This window comes from Antechinus flavipes, chromosome 4 (genome assembly GCF_016432865.1).
Source record: "Antechinus flavipes isolate AdamAnt ecotype Samford, QLD, Australia chromosome 4, AdamAnt_v2, whole genome shotgun sequence".
Taxonomy (NCBI): Eukaryota; Metazoa; Chordata; class Mammalia; order Dasyuromorphia; family Dasyuridae; genus Antechinus; species Antechinus flavipes.
In genome coordinates, this window is record NC_067401.1 from 435471810 (window position 1) to 435484444 (window position 12635).

The 12635-nt window shown below is 37.6% G+C and overlaps 1 protein-coding gene across 2 annotated transcripts in view; it reads right to left on the reverse strand.

Moving 5' to 3' along the window:
- ATF6 (activating transcription factor 6) overlaps positions 1 to 9539 on the reverse strand; it is a 182928-nt gene extending 173389 nt beyond the window's left edge. For both annotated transcript variants that reach the window (XM_051999154.1, XM_051999153.1), the window contains exon 1: positions 9346 to 9539. In XM_051999154.1, coding sequence (XP_051855114.1) covers positions 9346 to 9403 — 58 coding nt within the window. In that variant the 5' untranslated portion in view covers positions 9404 to 9539. The remainder of the gene's footprint in view (positions 1 to 9345) is intronic.
- Between the last annotated feature and the right edge of the window lie 3096 nt (positions 9540 to 12635).

The following is a 12635-nucleotide window of genomic DNA, read 5'->3' on the forward strand; positions in this document are numbered from 1 at the left end:
ATTGTTCTGTAGGGAATGACCAGCAGGATGAATACAGAGAGGACTGGCGAGACTTACATGAATTGATGCTAAGTGAAATGAGCAGAACCAGGAGATCATTATATACCTCAACAACAATACTGTTTGAGGATGTATTCTGATGGAAATGGATCTCTTTGATAAAGACAGCTAATTCAGTTTCAATTGATCAAGGATGGACAGAAGCAGCTACACCCAAAGAAAGAATATTGGGAAATGAATATAAATTGCTTGCATTTTTGTTTTTCTTCCCGGGTTATTTATACCTTCTGAATCCAATTCTCCCTGTGCAACAAGAAAACTGTTCGGTTCTGCACACATATATTGTATCTACGATGTACTATAACCTATTCAACATGTAAAGAACTGCTTGCCATCTTGGGGAGGGGGTGGAGGGAGGGAGGGGAAAAATCGGAACAGAAGTGAGTGCAAGGGATAATGCTGTAAAAAATTACCCTGGCATGGGTTCTGTCAATAAAAAGTTATTTTAAAAATAAATAAATAAATAAATGAATGAATGAATGAATAAATAAATAAATAAATAAATAAAAGAATAATATTTGTAAAAAATATTATCAAAGAAAGGTATGAAAGGAGTGGCGAGAAAGGGCTGGTCACATAAGGTGGACATTTAAAGTGCTCCACTGAAAACTACTAATGTCAGGAAAAAACAAACACACTGGGTGGATACGCTCTGACAAACTTACAAGAAAAAACAGACAAAAGTCAAAAAGGATAGAAAAGCAGAGATGACCTGCATCATTGAAGAGAACTTCCAAATCACTGAGATCAACTTAAGTACATTTATTGATCACCTCTATATGCCAAATACTGTTGGGGTACTCTGAAAGAGTATCACTAAAACAAATTATACCATTAAGGAGTTGTAATGGTAGATAATTATTCTACTTTATTTAATGTTAGCAAAATTTTTCCTGCTGAATTTAACATTTAAAGAAAGTTAACATAAGTTCATAGAAGAAAAGTAAAGTGTTCATCAGTCTGGAAAAGGGAATCTATAAAACAATGAAAAATGGGTACATTTAATTTGGATGCAATGCCAGAAGAAAGATAGGGAAGAGTTACAAAGAATGCTGTGCTTTAATAAACTACTTTATTATCATTAGGGCATGGCATCAGTTAATTCCATATCTGCCATTTCTATAAGTCTTTCAAGTCTGCAAAACATTTTAAGTATATTTCATTTGTTCTTCAAAGTAACAATGGGCTAGTTACTATAGTTATTTTTATCTCTATTTTATACATTGTAGAGGACCGCAGATTTTGGGGAACTCTGAGAAAAGTATACTTGAAGCAAAGATACTTACAGCAGGGTATTAACTCAATGTGATTAATGAGATGATGGTTCTCTAGTTCACATATACTTAGTACCTAGCATGGTGCCATAACGGTTCTCTACTTCACACCTACTTAGTGTGCTGTAATGATGTAATCATACTGAGGATTTAAGGGCTGAGAGGACAGGAAATAAAGATATTTCATCTTTGACCATCTCCTGCCTCCTGCACTCCTCCACTAAGATCAAGATGGTCCCAAGATTTTCCAGAGAGCTAGCCCAGACATTACATTTTGGCACCCCCACATGGAGTGCCAAAATGTAATGCTCAAGCTCCATCTCAGACTCCAGACTCCAGAGAGATCCTCAAGAAAGCTATCCTGGGCATTACAATACATGAGGAAACTGAGGCTTAGAAAAACTAAGTGAAATATTTCCCTAGAGACACAGAGCTTTCCCTGAAAAAGAGTGAGGAGGAAAACTACTTATGAACATACACTAAATACGATCATAATGAGCAACAAAAATATAAAGAAAAAGAAAAGAATAGTAATAGGTAGGAGTTTTTAATCTTGAGTTATATTAACTTTTTTTTTTATTCTGATAATTGATTTCCATTGTAATTCTATGCCAAAGGGGTCCATGAGACCAAAAAAAAAAAAAAAAAAAAGTCAAGAATATCTGTAGCAGAAACATCCAAAAGTACATAGAGACAAAAATCTAAGAAAAAAACTGATAATAAAAATCATTGCTTCAAATATCTACATGTAGGTCCCAATTAGAACAAATAACTCCTGTGAAATGGCTAAATATGGTCGAATTCGCATTATTCAAAATCATAATTACATAAAATACAGTCATTCGCCCAGTTGAAATATGTAAACTAAATAATGCAACATCTTCATCATTGCATTCATTATTCACACTAATCGGGACCTAACAGCATGTGCAAATTAACAAATAATAGGTTTTTTAAAAAAGCTTACAGAAATAGATTTCCTAATACAAGGGTGTAGAATGTCCTACGGAGCCATAAGATTCTCAACATCATTTGCTAAGGCAACCACAGGCAAATGCCATTAGGCATAATTAGGTATGACAACCTTCCACTGCTTGAGTTGTATAAATTGATAATTCTGTATGACCTGCTGATGTGTTATAAATATCCAAATGGCCTTTGGCAGAAAAAAGGATCCCCATCCTTGTCTTAATGAAAAGAGGAAAATATAATCACAAAAATCAAAGCTATCATTGAGACTTGATGGGTTAAAACCCAGAACTGGAATTTGACTAGAAAAGTAAAATTTATATAAAACAAACGGAACAGGTAAAACCTGTGTCTATTTGTGGCTAACAGTATGTGATGCTAGTATTATTATGTATATATTTTTATCATCATATGGTAACTCCTGTTTGAGAGATTATCTCTATCCCTGCATTTTAGAGTCTTAAAGAGCTGCCTGAAGCAGGAATGCCAAATTCAAGAACAACATATTAATATGATCTAAGTTGAATTGTATTTTTATTTATTTTACTGCATTCACCTAATCCCTAAACCAGGAGTCTTCTAATCTCAAGCACTAAAAGGCTAAGTATGCCTGATATTCTATTATGTTGACTACATTATGTATTTATAAATTGAAGTGCTCAAGGCACAGTTGATTATGCAAAAAGTCATGAAGATCTCAGTTCAAATGTGGCCTCAGACACTCACTCACTGTGTGAGCCTGGACAAGTCAATGAACCTCTGTCTTCCTCAGTTTCCTCATCTATAAAATTAATTTGATAATAACATCTACCTCCCAGAGTTGTGCTGATCAAAGGAAATAATATTTGTAAAGCACTTAGCAAACCTTAAAATGTTATATAAATACTAGTTATGATGATAATGATGATGTCAGAACCTGTCTTAGTGGCCTTAAGTCCAGTTTACAGATCTATCACCTATCCCTATCTAAATTCTTATGTGAGAAAATCTAGTAACCAGGGAAGCGAAGAATAGTGGATAGTATTTGGCTCACTACTAATGAAGACAGAAAAAGCAAAATTGTTATAGGAGCATACACAAAGCAGTTGCACAGAGTCTAGGAAACAGGTTCCAAGCACAGCCTAAAAAGTACGATATACTAGTGATTGAGGGCTTCATTTATCTGGGCACATACTTGGAACTTCTTTCTACCAACAGCTGGGCAGCTAATAATCTCTTCATCTGACAATAATTTGCTCAGTTAGTTAACAGGCATGTAATAAGCACCTACTGTGTACTAAGCCCTGTGATAAACACAGAGATATTTAAAAAGGCAAAGAGAGTCCAGCCCCTGTGCTCCAGGAGCCCAAAGCCTAATGGGAGAGACAAGACAAAAACAACTATGCACAAACCGGATTAGTTCAAGATAAAGTGGATAGGATAAACAAAGAGAAAGCACTGGCATTAAGACAGCAGGAAAAGTTCCTGTAGAAGGCAGAATTGTAGGAGCAGGAGGCAGAGATGATGAGGGAAAGTATTCCAGGCTTAAGGGACAGTCAATGATAAATTCCAAAGTCAAGTGATGGAGAGTCTTAGTCTAGGAGTCTAGTGTTAATAAATTACAGAATATGTGGAGTAGCGTCACATATAGGAAGATTGGAAAAAGCAGGATGAAAACATATTACAAAGAGTTTTGAAGGCCAAACAGAGCTGGAGTGATAGGGAGCCACTGGAGTTGATAGGAGGTGGAGCATGGTCAGATCTGAGCTTTAGGAAGATTAATCTGATAGCCAGGTGGAGGATAGACTACAGCACAGAAATCTGAGACAGAGGGACAACCAGGAGGCTACTGCAATCATCCAGACATGGAGTGATAAAAGCATGGACCAAGAAAGCATCAGTTGTAAAGGAGAGAAAAGGCCATCTATGAGCGATGTTACAGAGGCAGAATCAGTCATTTTGGCAAGATATTTATTGGGCATTAAGTGTGAGAGAGAGTAAGGAGTAAAGGATGACACCTAGGTTTGAACCTGAATGACTGGAAAGATGGTGATGTCCTCCAGGGAAAGAAGAAAGTAAGGAAGAAGGAGGGGCGTGGAAGAAAAGAGTTCAAATGTCTACGGATAAGTGAATGTAAGAAGTTTAATAGGCAGGTGTAGATATGAGAATGGAGATGAGACAGCAGAACTGGATAACCAAGTGTGAGAATCATCAGCATAGAGAGGATAATTTAATCCACGGAACCAAGGAGCTCTCCAAATGACACAGAAGAGAACCTAGGACCCGGGTGAGTAGGAAGGAGTGGCCACTTAGGGAGTATGGCCTGGAGAAAGAACTAGCAAAAGGAAACTCTTCTGGATCTGATTGTCACCACAGAGAGGAACTTGTGCTAGGATATAAAGGAGAAATGATTGTGTGGGGAATCAATCAATCTAGAAACATTTATGAAGCACCCACATGTGCTTCAGCATCTACTGGGAATTGGGCCAGACAATGCCAGACACATTCAGGGCAAAGGCATCTGACCTTCAGGATATTATCTGGGGAGGGAGGCAACTCGCACACAGAAAGTAAATACAAAACATCTTGTTCTTAGAGCAATGATTTTTTTTTTTTGGAGGCAACTGGGGTCAAGTGACTTGCCCAAGGTCCCACAGTTAGGAAGCATTAAGTGTCTTGAGGCCTGAATACCTTGCTGTGATCTTCACATAATACATACAAAATAATTTGGGGACACAAGCAGCTAGGGGCAACAGGAAAAGCCTCAGGTAAGTGGTGACATGAGTTGGCTCTGAAGGCAGCTAGACAGTTTAAAGATAGAAGTGGGAAGGAAGTAGATTCCAGGGCAGAGAAAGGAGAGATGCTAAATGGGGCATGAGGAACAGGGAGTTCCCCAATCTGGCTGAACCTCCAGAGGGCATGAAGAGGAGTCATATGCAAACATTCTGGACAGACTGGCTTCAGCCCAAGGGTTCTCAATCTTTTTTTGTGTCCTTTGACAGCCATGTGAAGCCCATGGATCCTTTCTCAGGGAAAAGGTTTTTAAAATGCATAAAATACACAAGACTACCAAAGAACAAATTATATTGAAACACATTAACAACATTAAAAAAAAAAAAAAACCCAAGTTCAAAGGCTTCAGGTTAAGAACTTCTGCTTTAGCCAGATGTGAAGAACTTTAAATGGCAAACAGAAGAGATTATATTTGATCACAGGGTCCAGAGAGAGAGCCCCTGGAGCTTTCTGAGCAAGGAAGTGACATGGTCACACATCCTTTAAAATGATCACTCTGCTAGAAGTGAGGATAAAAAAGGAGACTTGCAGCAGAGAATCCAATGGAGAGGCTATTAAAATAATCTAAATAATATGTATACTTATAATGTATTTAATTTATACTTTAACATATTTAACATGTATTGGTCAACCTGACATCTGGGGGAGGGGATGGGGAGAAGGAGGGGGAAAATTGGAACAAAAGGTTTGGCAATTGTCAATGCTGTAAAATTACCCATGCATATAACTTGTAAATAAAAAGCTATAACAAAAAAAATAATAATCCAAATAAAAGGTATAAAGATTTGGATCAGAATGATAAACTCACAAGTGGAGATTTAGGGTGGCTGAAAGGGATATGGTGGAGGTAACCAGATAATACTTGGCTAGAATGTGCACAAGGGAAAGTGCGAGAGAAGCAGTGATGAGGACCCAAGGAAAGAAACCATTCCTCAGTTTATGATAGAAAATGGAGAGAAAAGTAGATATAATCTGATATGTTTTAAATTTTTTGAGAACACATTTCCAAGAATTTAAAGGAAAGGTAAGTAGCCTCCCATAAAAAACAATTCTATGACGGAAGTCAAATCTAGAAGGAATGGCCAAATAAACTCCAAATATACTTCTAAAGACACAAAAAGAAACCATTCTGATGAGGAAGAAAAGAGGGAGTTCCTAAAAGAACCAATATGGATTCAGAAGGAACTCACCAATCAACTCAGATTTTTTTAAAGATATATACCAAAAAAAAAAAAAAAAAAAAATTGAAAGCAAGGACAAGTTAAAAAAAGTGAATTTAAAAATACCGCAGAAGCTCATAAGAAATGAAGGCTAGAAAGAAAAATCTAAGAAAAAAAAAAAAAAGAGTTTAACAACATCAAGAAAAAAATGAGGATCAAAAAACAAAAATCCCTGATCAGGGTGCTTTAAGTAACGACAAATGTGTCCTAAGAAAGGACTATGCTGCTTAATTCTTAGAATATTTCTGTTCTTTCCTCTAAGAATGAAGTTTGCACTGGAAGGAATGCTACAAATAACCAAGGATTGATGCTGAAAATAAATAAAGTGAGAATATCATGACAGCACTGTTTTTCATTATTGAATTCAAGCCACCTGAACTATTACATCTTTGGATATTGAAAGAACTAGATCATGTGCCTGCTATGCTACTGCCAATAATCTCTGAGAGATCAGATCACAAAGAACAGATGAGACTCCACAAGACTGGAGAAGACTGCATGTAATTTGTTATTCAGTGTGTTGTTAGGTTAGAAAGCTTTTTTCCCTCCTGTTCCTCTTTCTCTTTTTAAAAAAAAAATGTGTTACTACGGATGGAAGGGGAATTTCTGGAAGGGGACAACAGAAGATGGAAGGAAATTGAGATGAAATAAAAATAAAAATAGTAATAAAAAATTAAAGAGCTAATATCCCAATTTTCATAAAAGGGAGAAGAAAGAAGTACAATTTTTTTTTTTACTTTGATTCCTAGAAAAATTTTCAGTTCTTCTAGAAAAGGTGGAAATAAGTGGCCCTGTTCTGTTTAACACTTTTTAGAATGACTTAAATGAAGGTAAAACGGCATGCTTAGTAAATCACAAATGACACAAAACTAGGAGGGAGAGTAAACACAATGAATGATAGAGTTAACATTTTAAAAAGATCAAGAGAGACTAGAATATTAGGCTAATGTGAATAAGATAAACTTAACAGATAAAAATGTAAAGTCTTAGATTCAAAAAATCAACTTAACAAGTGAAAGGGTGGGGAGGTATAGTTATAGATAAGTTTGAAAAAAAAACATAAAAGGGTTTAATAAACTCAAAAATTCACTGCCAATCTAGGCACAGTGCCAGCTGCTAAAGTCACAAAGACAAAAATTTAAGTCCTTGCTTTCAAGGAACTCACACGTTACATAAACTCACACAAACTCACACGTAGACACAAACATACTTATACATCACAGACTTATACACAGGCACACATATACACTCAGTCACATATAACTCACTGTCACAAACATCTATACTCAAACACACATATACATTTAAAACACATTCACATTCTTACACACTTGCACATACTCACCAGTCATACTTGTATATATACTTACATGTATTCAAGTCCCACATACATGTTTATGCTTTCATACACACCTATGCTCACAATGGAGTCATACACATACTGACAATCATACATACACACTTATATACCCATACTGACAGTCATACACACCTATACTCATTGGAATCACATACACATACTGACATTCATACACAGTCACACATATATACTTCCTCAGACATACATAGTCATACAGTCACACATACACACACACATATATACTTCCTCAGACATACACATACAGTCACACATACACACACACATATATACTTCCTCAGACATACACATACAGTCATACAGTCACACACACACACACATATATACTTCCTTAGACATACACATACAGTCATACAGTCACACATACACACACACATATACTTCCTCAGACATACACATACAGTCACACACACACACACACACACATATATACTTCCTCAGACATACACATACAGTCATACAGTCACACACACACACATATATACTTCCTTAGACATACACATACAGTCATACAGTCACACATACACACACACATATACTTCCTCAGACATACACATACAGTCACACATACACACACATATATACTTCCTCAGACATACACATACAGTCACACATACACACACATATATACTTCCTCAGACATACACATACAGTCATACAGTCACACATACACACACATATATACTTCCTCAGACATACACAGTCACACATACACACATACACATATACTTCCTCAGACATACACATACAGTCATACAGTCACACATACACACACATATATACTTCCTCAGACATACACACACAGTCACACATACACACACATATATACTTCCTCAAACATACACAGTCACACATACACACACACATATATACTTCCTCAGACATACACATACAGTCATACACAATCACACACACACACATACTGACAGTCATACACAGTCATACATCCTGTATTCACTGGAGTCACATACTCACAGTCATACAGTCATACACACACACACACACACACACACACACACACATATACTGAAGGTCATACAGTCACAGATATATTCTTACACAGATATATACTCACACTCAGACACATATACACATATTCACACTCAGACACACGTTCTCTCACACACATACACTCATACATATACTGTCACACATACACACATACATACTCATACACACACATGCATACATACATTCACATATCTACACAGTCACAGTCACAGTCATGCTCACACTCACAATCCCCGCCACAAACACAAATTCATTCACACACGATGGGGCTGTCGCATACTTACACACTCACACACACTCTCATACACATACTCCCCCACTCAGACACAAACTCGGTCACACATACTTACACACAAACACACATACACACACCCGGGCAGAGGCCCCACCATGTTCCGTCCCGTCCGGTCTGGTCCCATCGGCAGGAGCCTCCGGGGGCTCGGGGCTGCCCCTCACATGCGCTTCCTCGGGCTTCCTTCGCTCCGGAGCTTTTCTCCGGGTGGGTCCCCTCAACTAGGGGTGAGGCAGCCCCGGGGTCAAAGGGTAGGCCTGGCTCCAGCCCGGCCTCCCCCTCCCTGGCTGCGGCCTCTTCTGACACCTGTCAAGGCGCATGAGCAAAGGATCGAACCCCCGAATCCCAGAAGTACCTGGCCCCACTCACCCCAGTCCACATCCAGGCTCTGAGAGACAGACCGGCTCGGGCTGAACGGTGGCTCCATGGCCCCCGCGGCGGCGGCGGCGGCGGCGTACCGACCCACGCCTCCTCCAACTACACGTCTCCTTCCCCAGAAACTCCGTGACTAATGTCCGGGAAGCAGCGAGGTACCAACAAAACACTGAACACTGCCGGAGACGGGAGCCGCAAGAGGACAAACTACCTTGTCGTCCGACCGCGAACGCTACGCAACGCCAAGCAACACCGGCTGGGAACTATGGGGAGGACTAAGGGCGGAGCGAGGGGGCGGGGCCCAAGCGCAGGTCCCCGCGGATTCCTCCCGCTGCAGCGTCCCCTCGAGGCAGAAAGCTGCGCGACATTCTTCCCCCCTGCCCTTTTCTCGCCACTTGCTTTTCTTGCAAGCTATCAGAGATAGCCTCTCAGTACCTCCCGGTATTCTTCTTTCCCCAGTATGCCGCCTACCCTATCAGACCGCGAGTTCCTGGAACCCTGGTTCCGCCGTTGCCTTTCGGGGTCTCCCCAGGCGCTCAAAGCAGAGGCACCCATTATGAGAATCAAAAACATGTGGACTTGTTTGGTTGGGAGTCCCAGATTAAGGAACAGAATTGATTCCAGGAGATGCTAGTCCCCCGTAGGAAAGATTGATTGATCCACCCACGCACATAAAAATGTATACAGTATCACGTACTGTCACTGTCAATTTACTGGATACTATCATCTTTCCGGGACATTTGCAGCAGAGAAGAAAACGTTAAAAGCAAAAGTTGTAAGAACTTTCTCCTTTAGGCTTAATTTCCTTGGATATGCACCCACTAAAAATAGTATCCTAAAACACGAAGTGCTGCAAACCTGAGAAATTCCACTTCCAAAGTAACAAAAATCAATCAATCCTTTATTCAAGTTCACCTTAAACATATCTTGGAATATATAATAATAAGTGGAAGTGGAAGTGGAAGTGGAAGAAGAACGGGCGGCAAAGAACAAATCTCTCTAGGACAAATAGGAATGGGGGGGGGGAGGCAGGGGGGAGGGAGAGATACGGAGAAAGAAGTAAACAGCTCTCAGAATTCCCCAAAGCTCCACATGGCTAGATGATTACAGCCCATTACATAATACAACCCATGCAATCAACTTTTATGATCAGAGTCCGTATTGAATTCTGGAAATCACCTATTTTTAATATTGCTCCCTCTGTCATCATCTTTCTAGAGCTTGATAACGATTTGATATGGAATTTTAAAAATTTAAAAATTATTCTTGCCTTCATTTATAAATGCAAAAAGGGAGTGAAAAACATGTGAACACCCCTCAAAGCATACAGAGTACTGGGCCTTGTATGTAGATATTTAACAAAAAAAGTGTGTTTTTTTGATAAATACAAAACGAAAAAAAAATTTTCCATGTACATAAAGAAGTGAGGATTCAATTTTAAAAAAATCCTATTTCATGAAAACCTATGAAACAAATTCTACAAATTGTTTTCAAAGCTACTCAACTTTTCTGTACTTTTTTCTAGGTTTTCTCTTGTTCTCCGCTGTGTACTTTTTATTTTTTTTTTTTCTCTTTCCCTTCTCTCCCACCAAGGCTTCAATTAAAGATGTATATATATATACACATCTCTATAAACATGCACAACTATACATATATGTAAGAACATATTATGCATGTTTATATTTGTCAGTTCTTTCTCTGAAGATGGATAGCATCTTTCTTCATAGGTTCAAGTCTTTCTGTGTTTTTCTAAATTAACCAACTCTTCATTTTTTATATTGCACTAATATTCCATTACAATCATATCCTATTACCTATAAGTTTTCCCCCCGATTTTTTGCTTTTCTTCTAATCCTGATTACATTGGTTTTATTTACACAAGAAATTTTTTATTTAAAATAATCAAAATTAGCCACTTTGCATTTCAACAGTTTGTTTCTTTATAATATTTCTCCTTAGTTTCTTGGAAATTCTTGTCTTTTGTTCTTCCAAGTAAATTTTGTTATTTTTTTCTCAGTAAAATAATTTTTAGTAATTTGAGATGTCATTGAATCAATAGATTAAGTAAAATTGTCAATTTTTATTGTAGTGGCTTTACCTATTCATAAACAATTTATATTTTTCCAATTGTTTAAATGTGACTTTATTTGTATAAAGTATTTTATGTTTTTGGTCATATACTTCCTATATTTGTTTTGAAATACTCTCAGGTATTTTATATTGCCTAGTTATTTTAAATGGTCTAAAAAGATATTGATTGATGTGATTGACATAACATAGTATAGTTTCTTTATTGTTCTCTTTCAATTAAATCTCTTTTAACCTTAACTCTATTACTGAATTGTCTCATTACTGAAATTATGATTCTGCTACAGCCCGGAGCTTTGAAACTTGGTTATAAAATTCCTGCAAGTTTTCTTCCTGAGATCTCTTTTAGCCTGGTAATTGGCAATTTTTTTTTTCTATTTCTGCTTTGTTGGAATCCTTACTAACTGCTAACTAATTAGAGTTGATCTAATCTTACAAGAAGATGTTTTGGCCAGAACCTGAAACTAGGTACTAAGTAGAACTAATCAATACAAGGCTTGTGTTCACACCTTTACTCATTGGAGTTCAATGAGTTCATACCTCCCATAGTGCTCTCTGGCCCAAAGAGCTTCAAGGGAGGTGTGAACTCTCTTGAAGTTAGAAAGTGTACTTTGTGAAGCTAGCATACTTGTGGAGTCCAATGAGTAAAGGTGGGAACACAAGCCTTGTCTTGATTAGTTCTACTTAGTACCTTGTTTCAGGTTCTGGCCAAAACAACTTCTTGTAAGATTAGATCAACTCTAATTACTTAGCAGTTAGTAAGGATTCCAACACTGCTTTACCTCCTTTTTCTAGAACTTCAGGATAATTTTCTTTCTTTCTTTTATATATATATATGCTTTTCTTAGATTCTATATGTACATTTTTTATATATATTTCCATATGAATGTTGGGAGAGAAAAATTAGAACAAAAGGAAAAAATCATGAGAAAAAAAATCAGAAATATGATGAGATCTGCATTCAGTCTCCACAGTTCTCTCTCTAGATGGCATTTGCCATTCAAAATGTATTGGAATTCCCTTGGATTATTGAACTGCTGAGAAGAGCCAAGTCTATCATAATTGAATATAATACACTCTTGTTGTTTGTCCTTATTCTTAGTTCTGCTTGCTTCACTCAGCATCAGTTCATATACATCTTTCCAAACTTTTCTGAAATCAGTCTAGTCATTTTTTATAGAACAATAATATTCAAT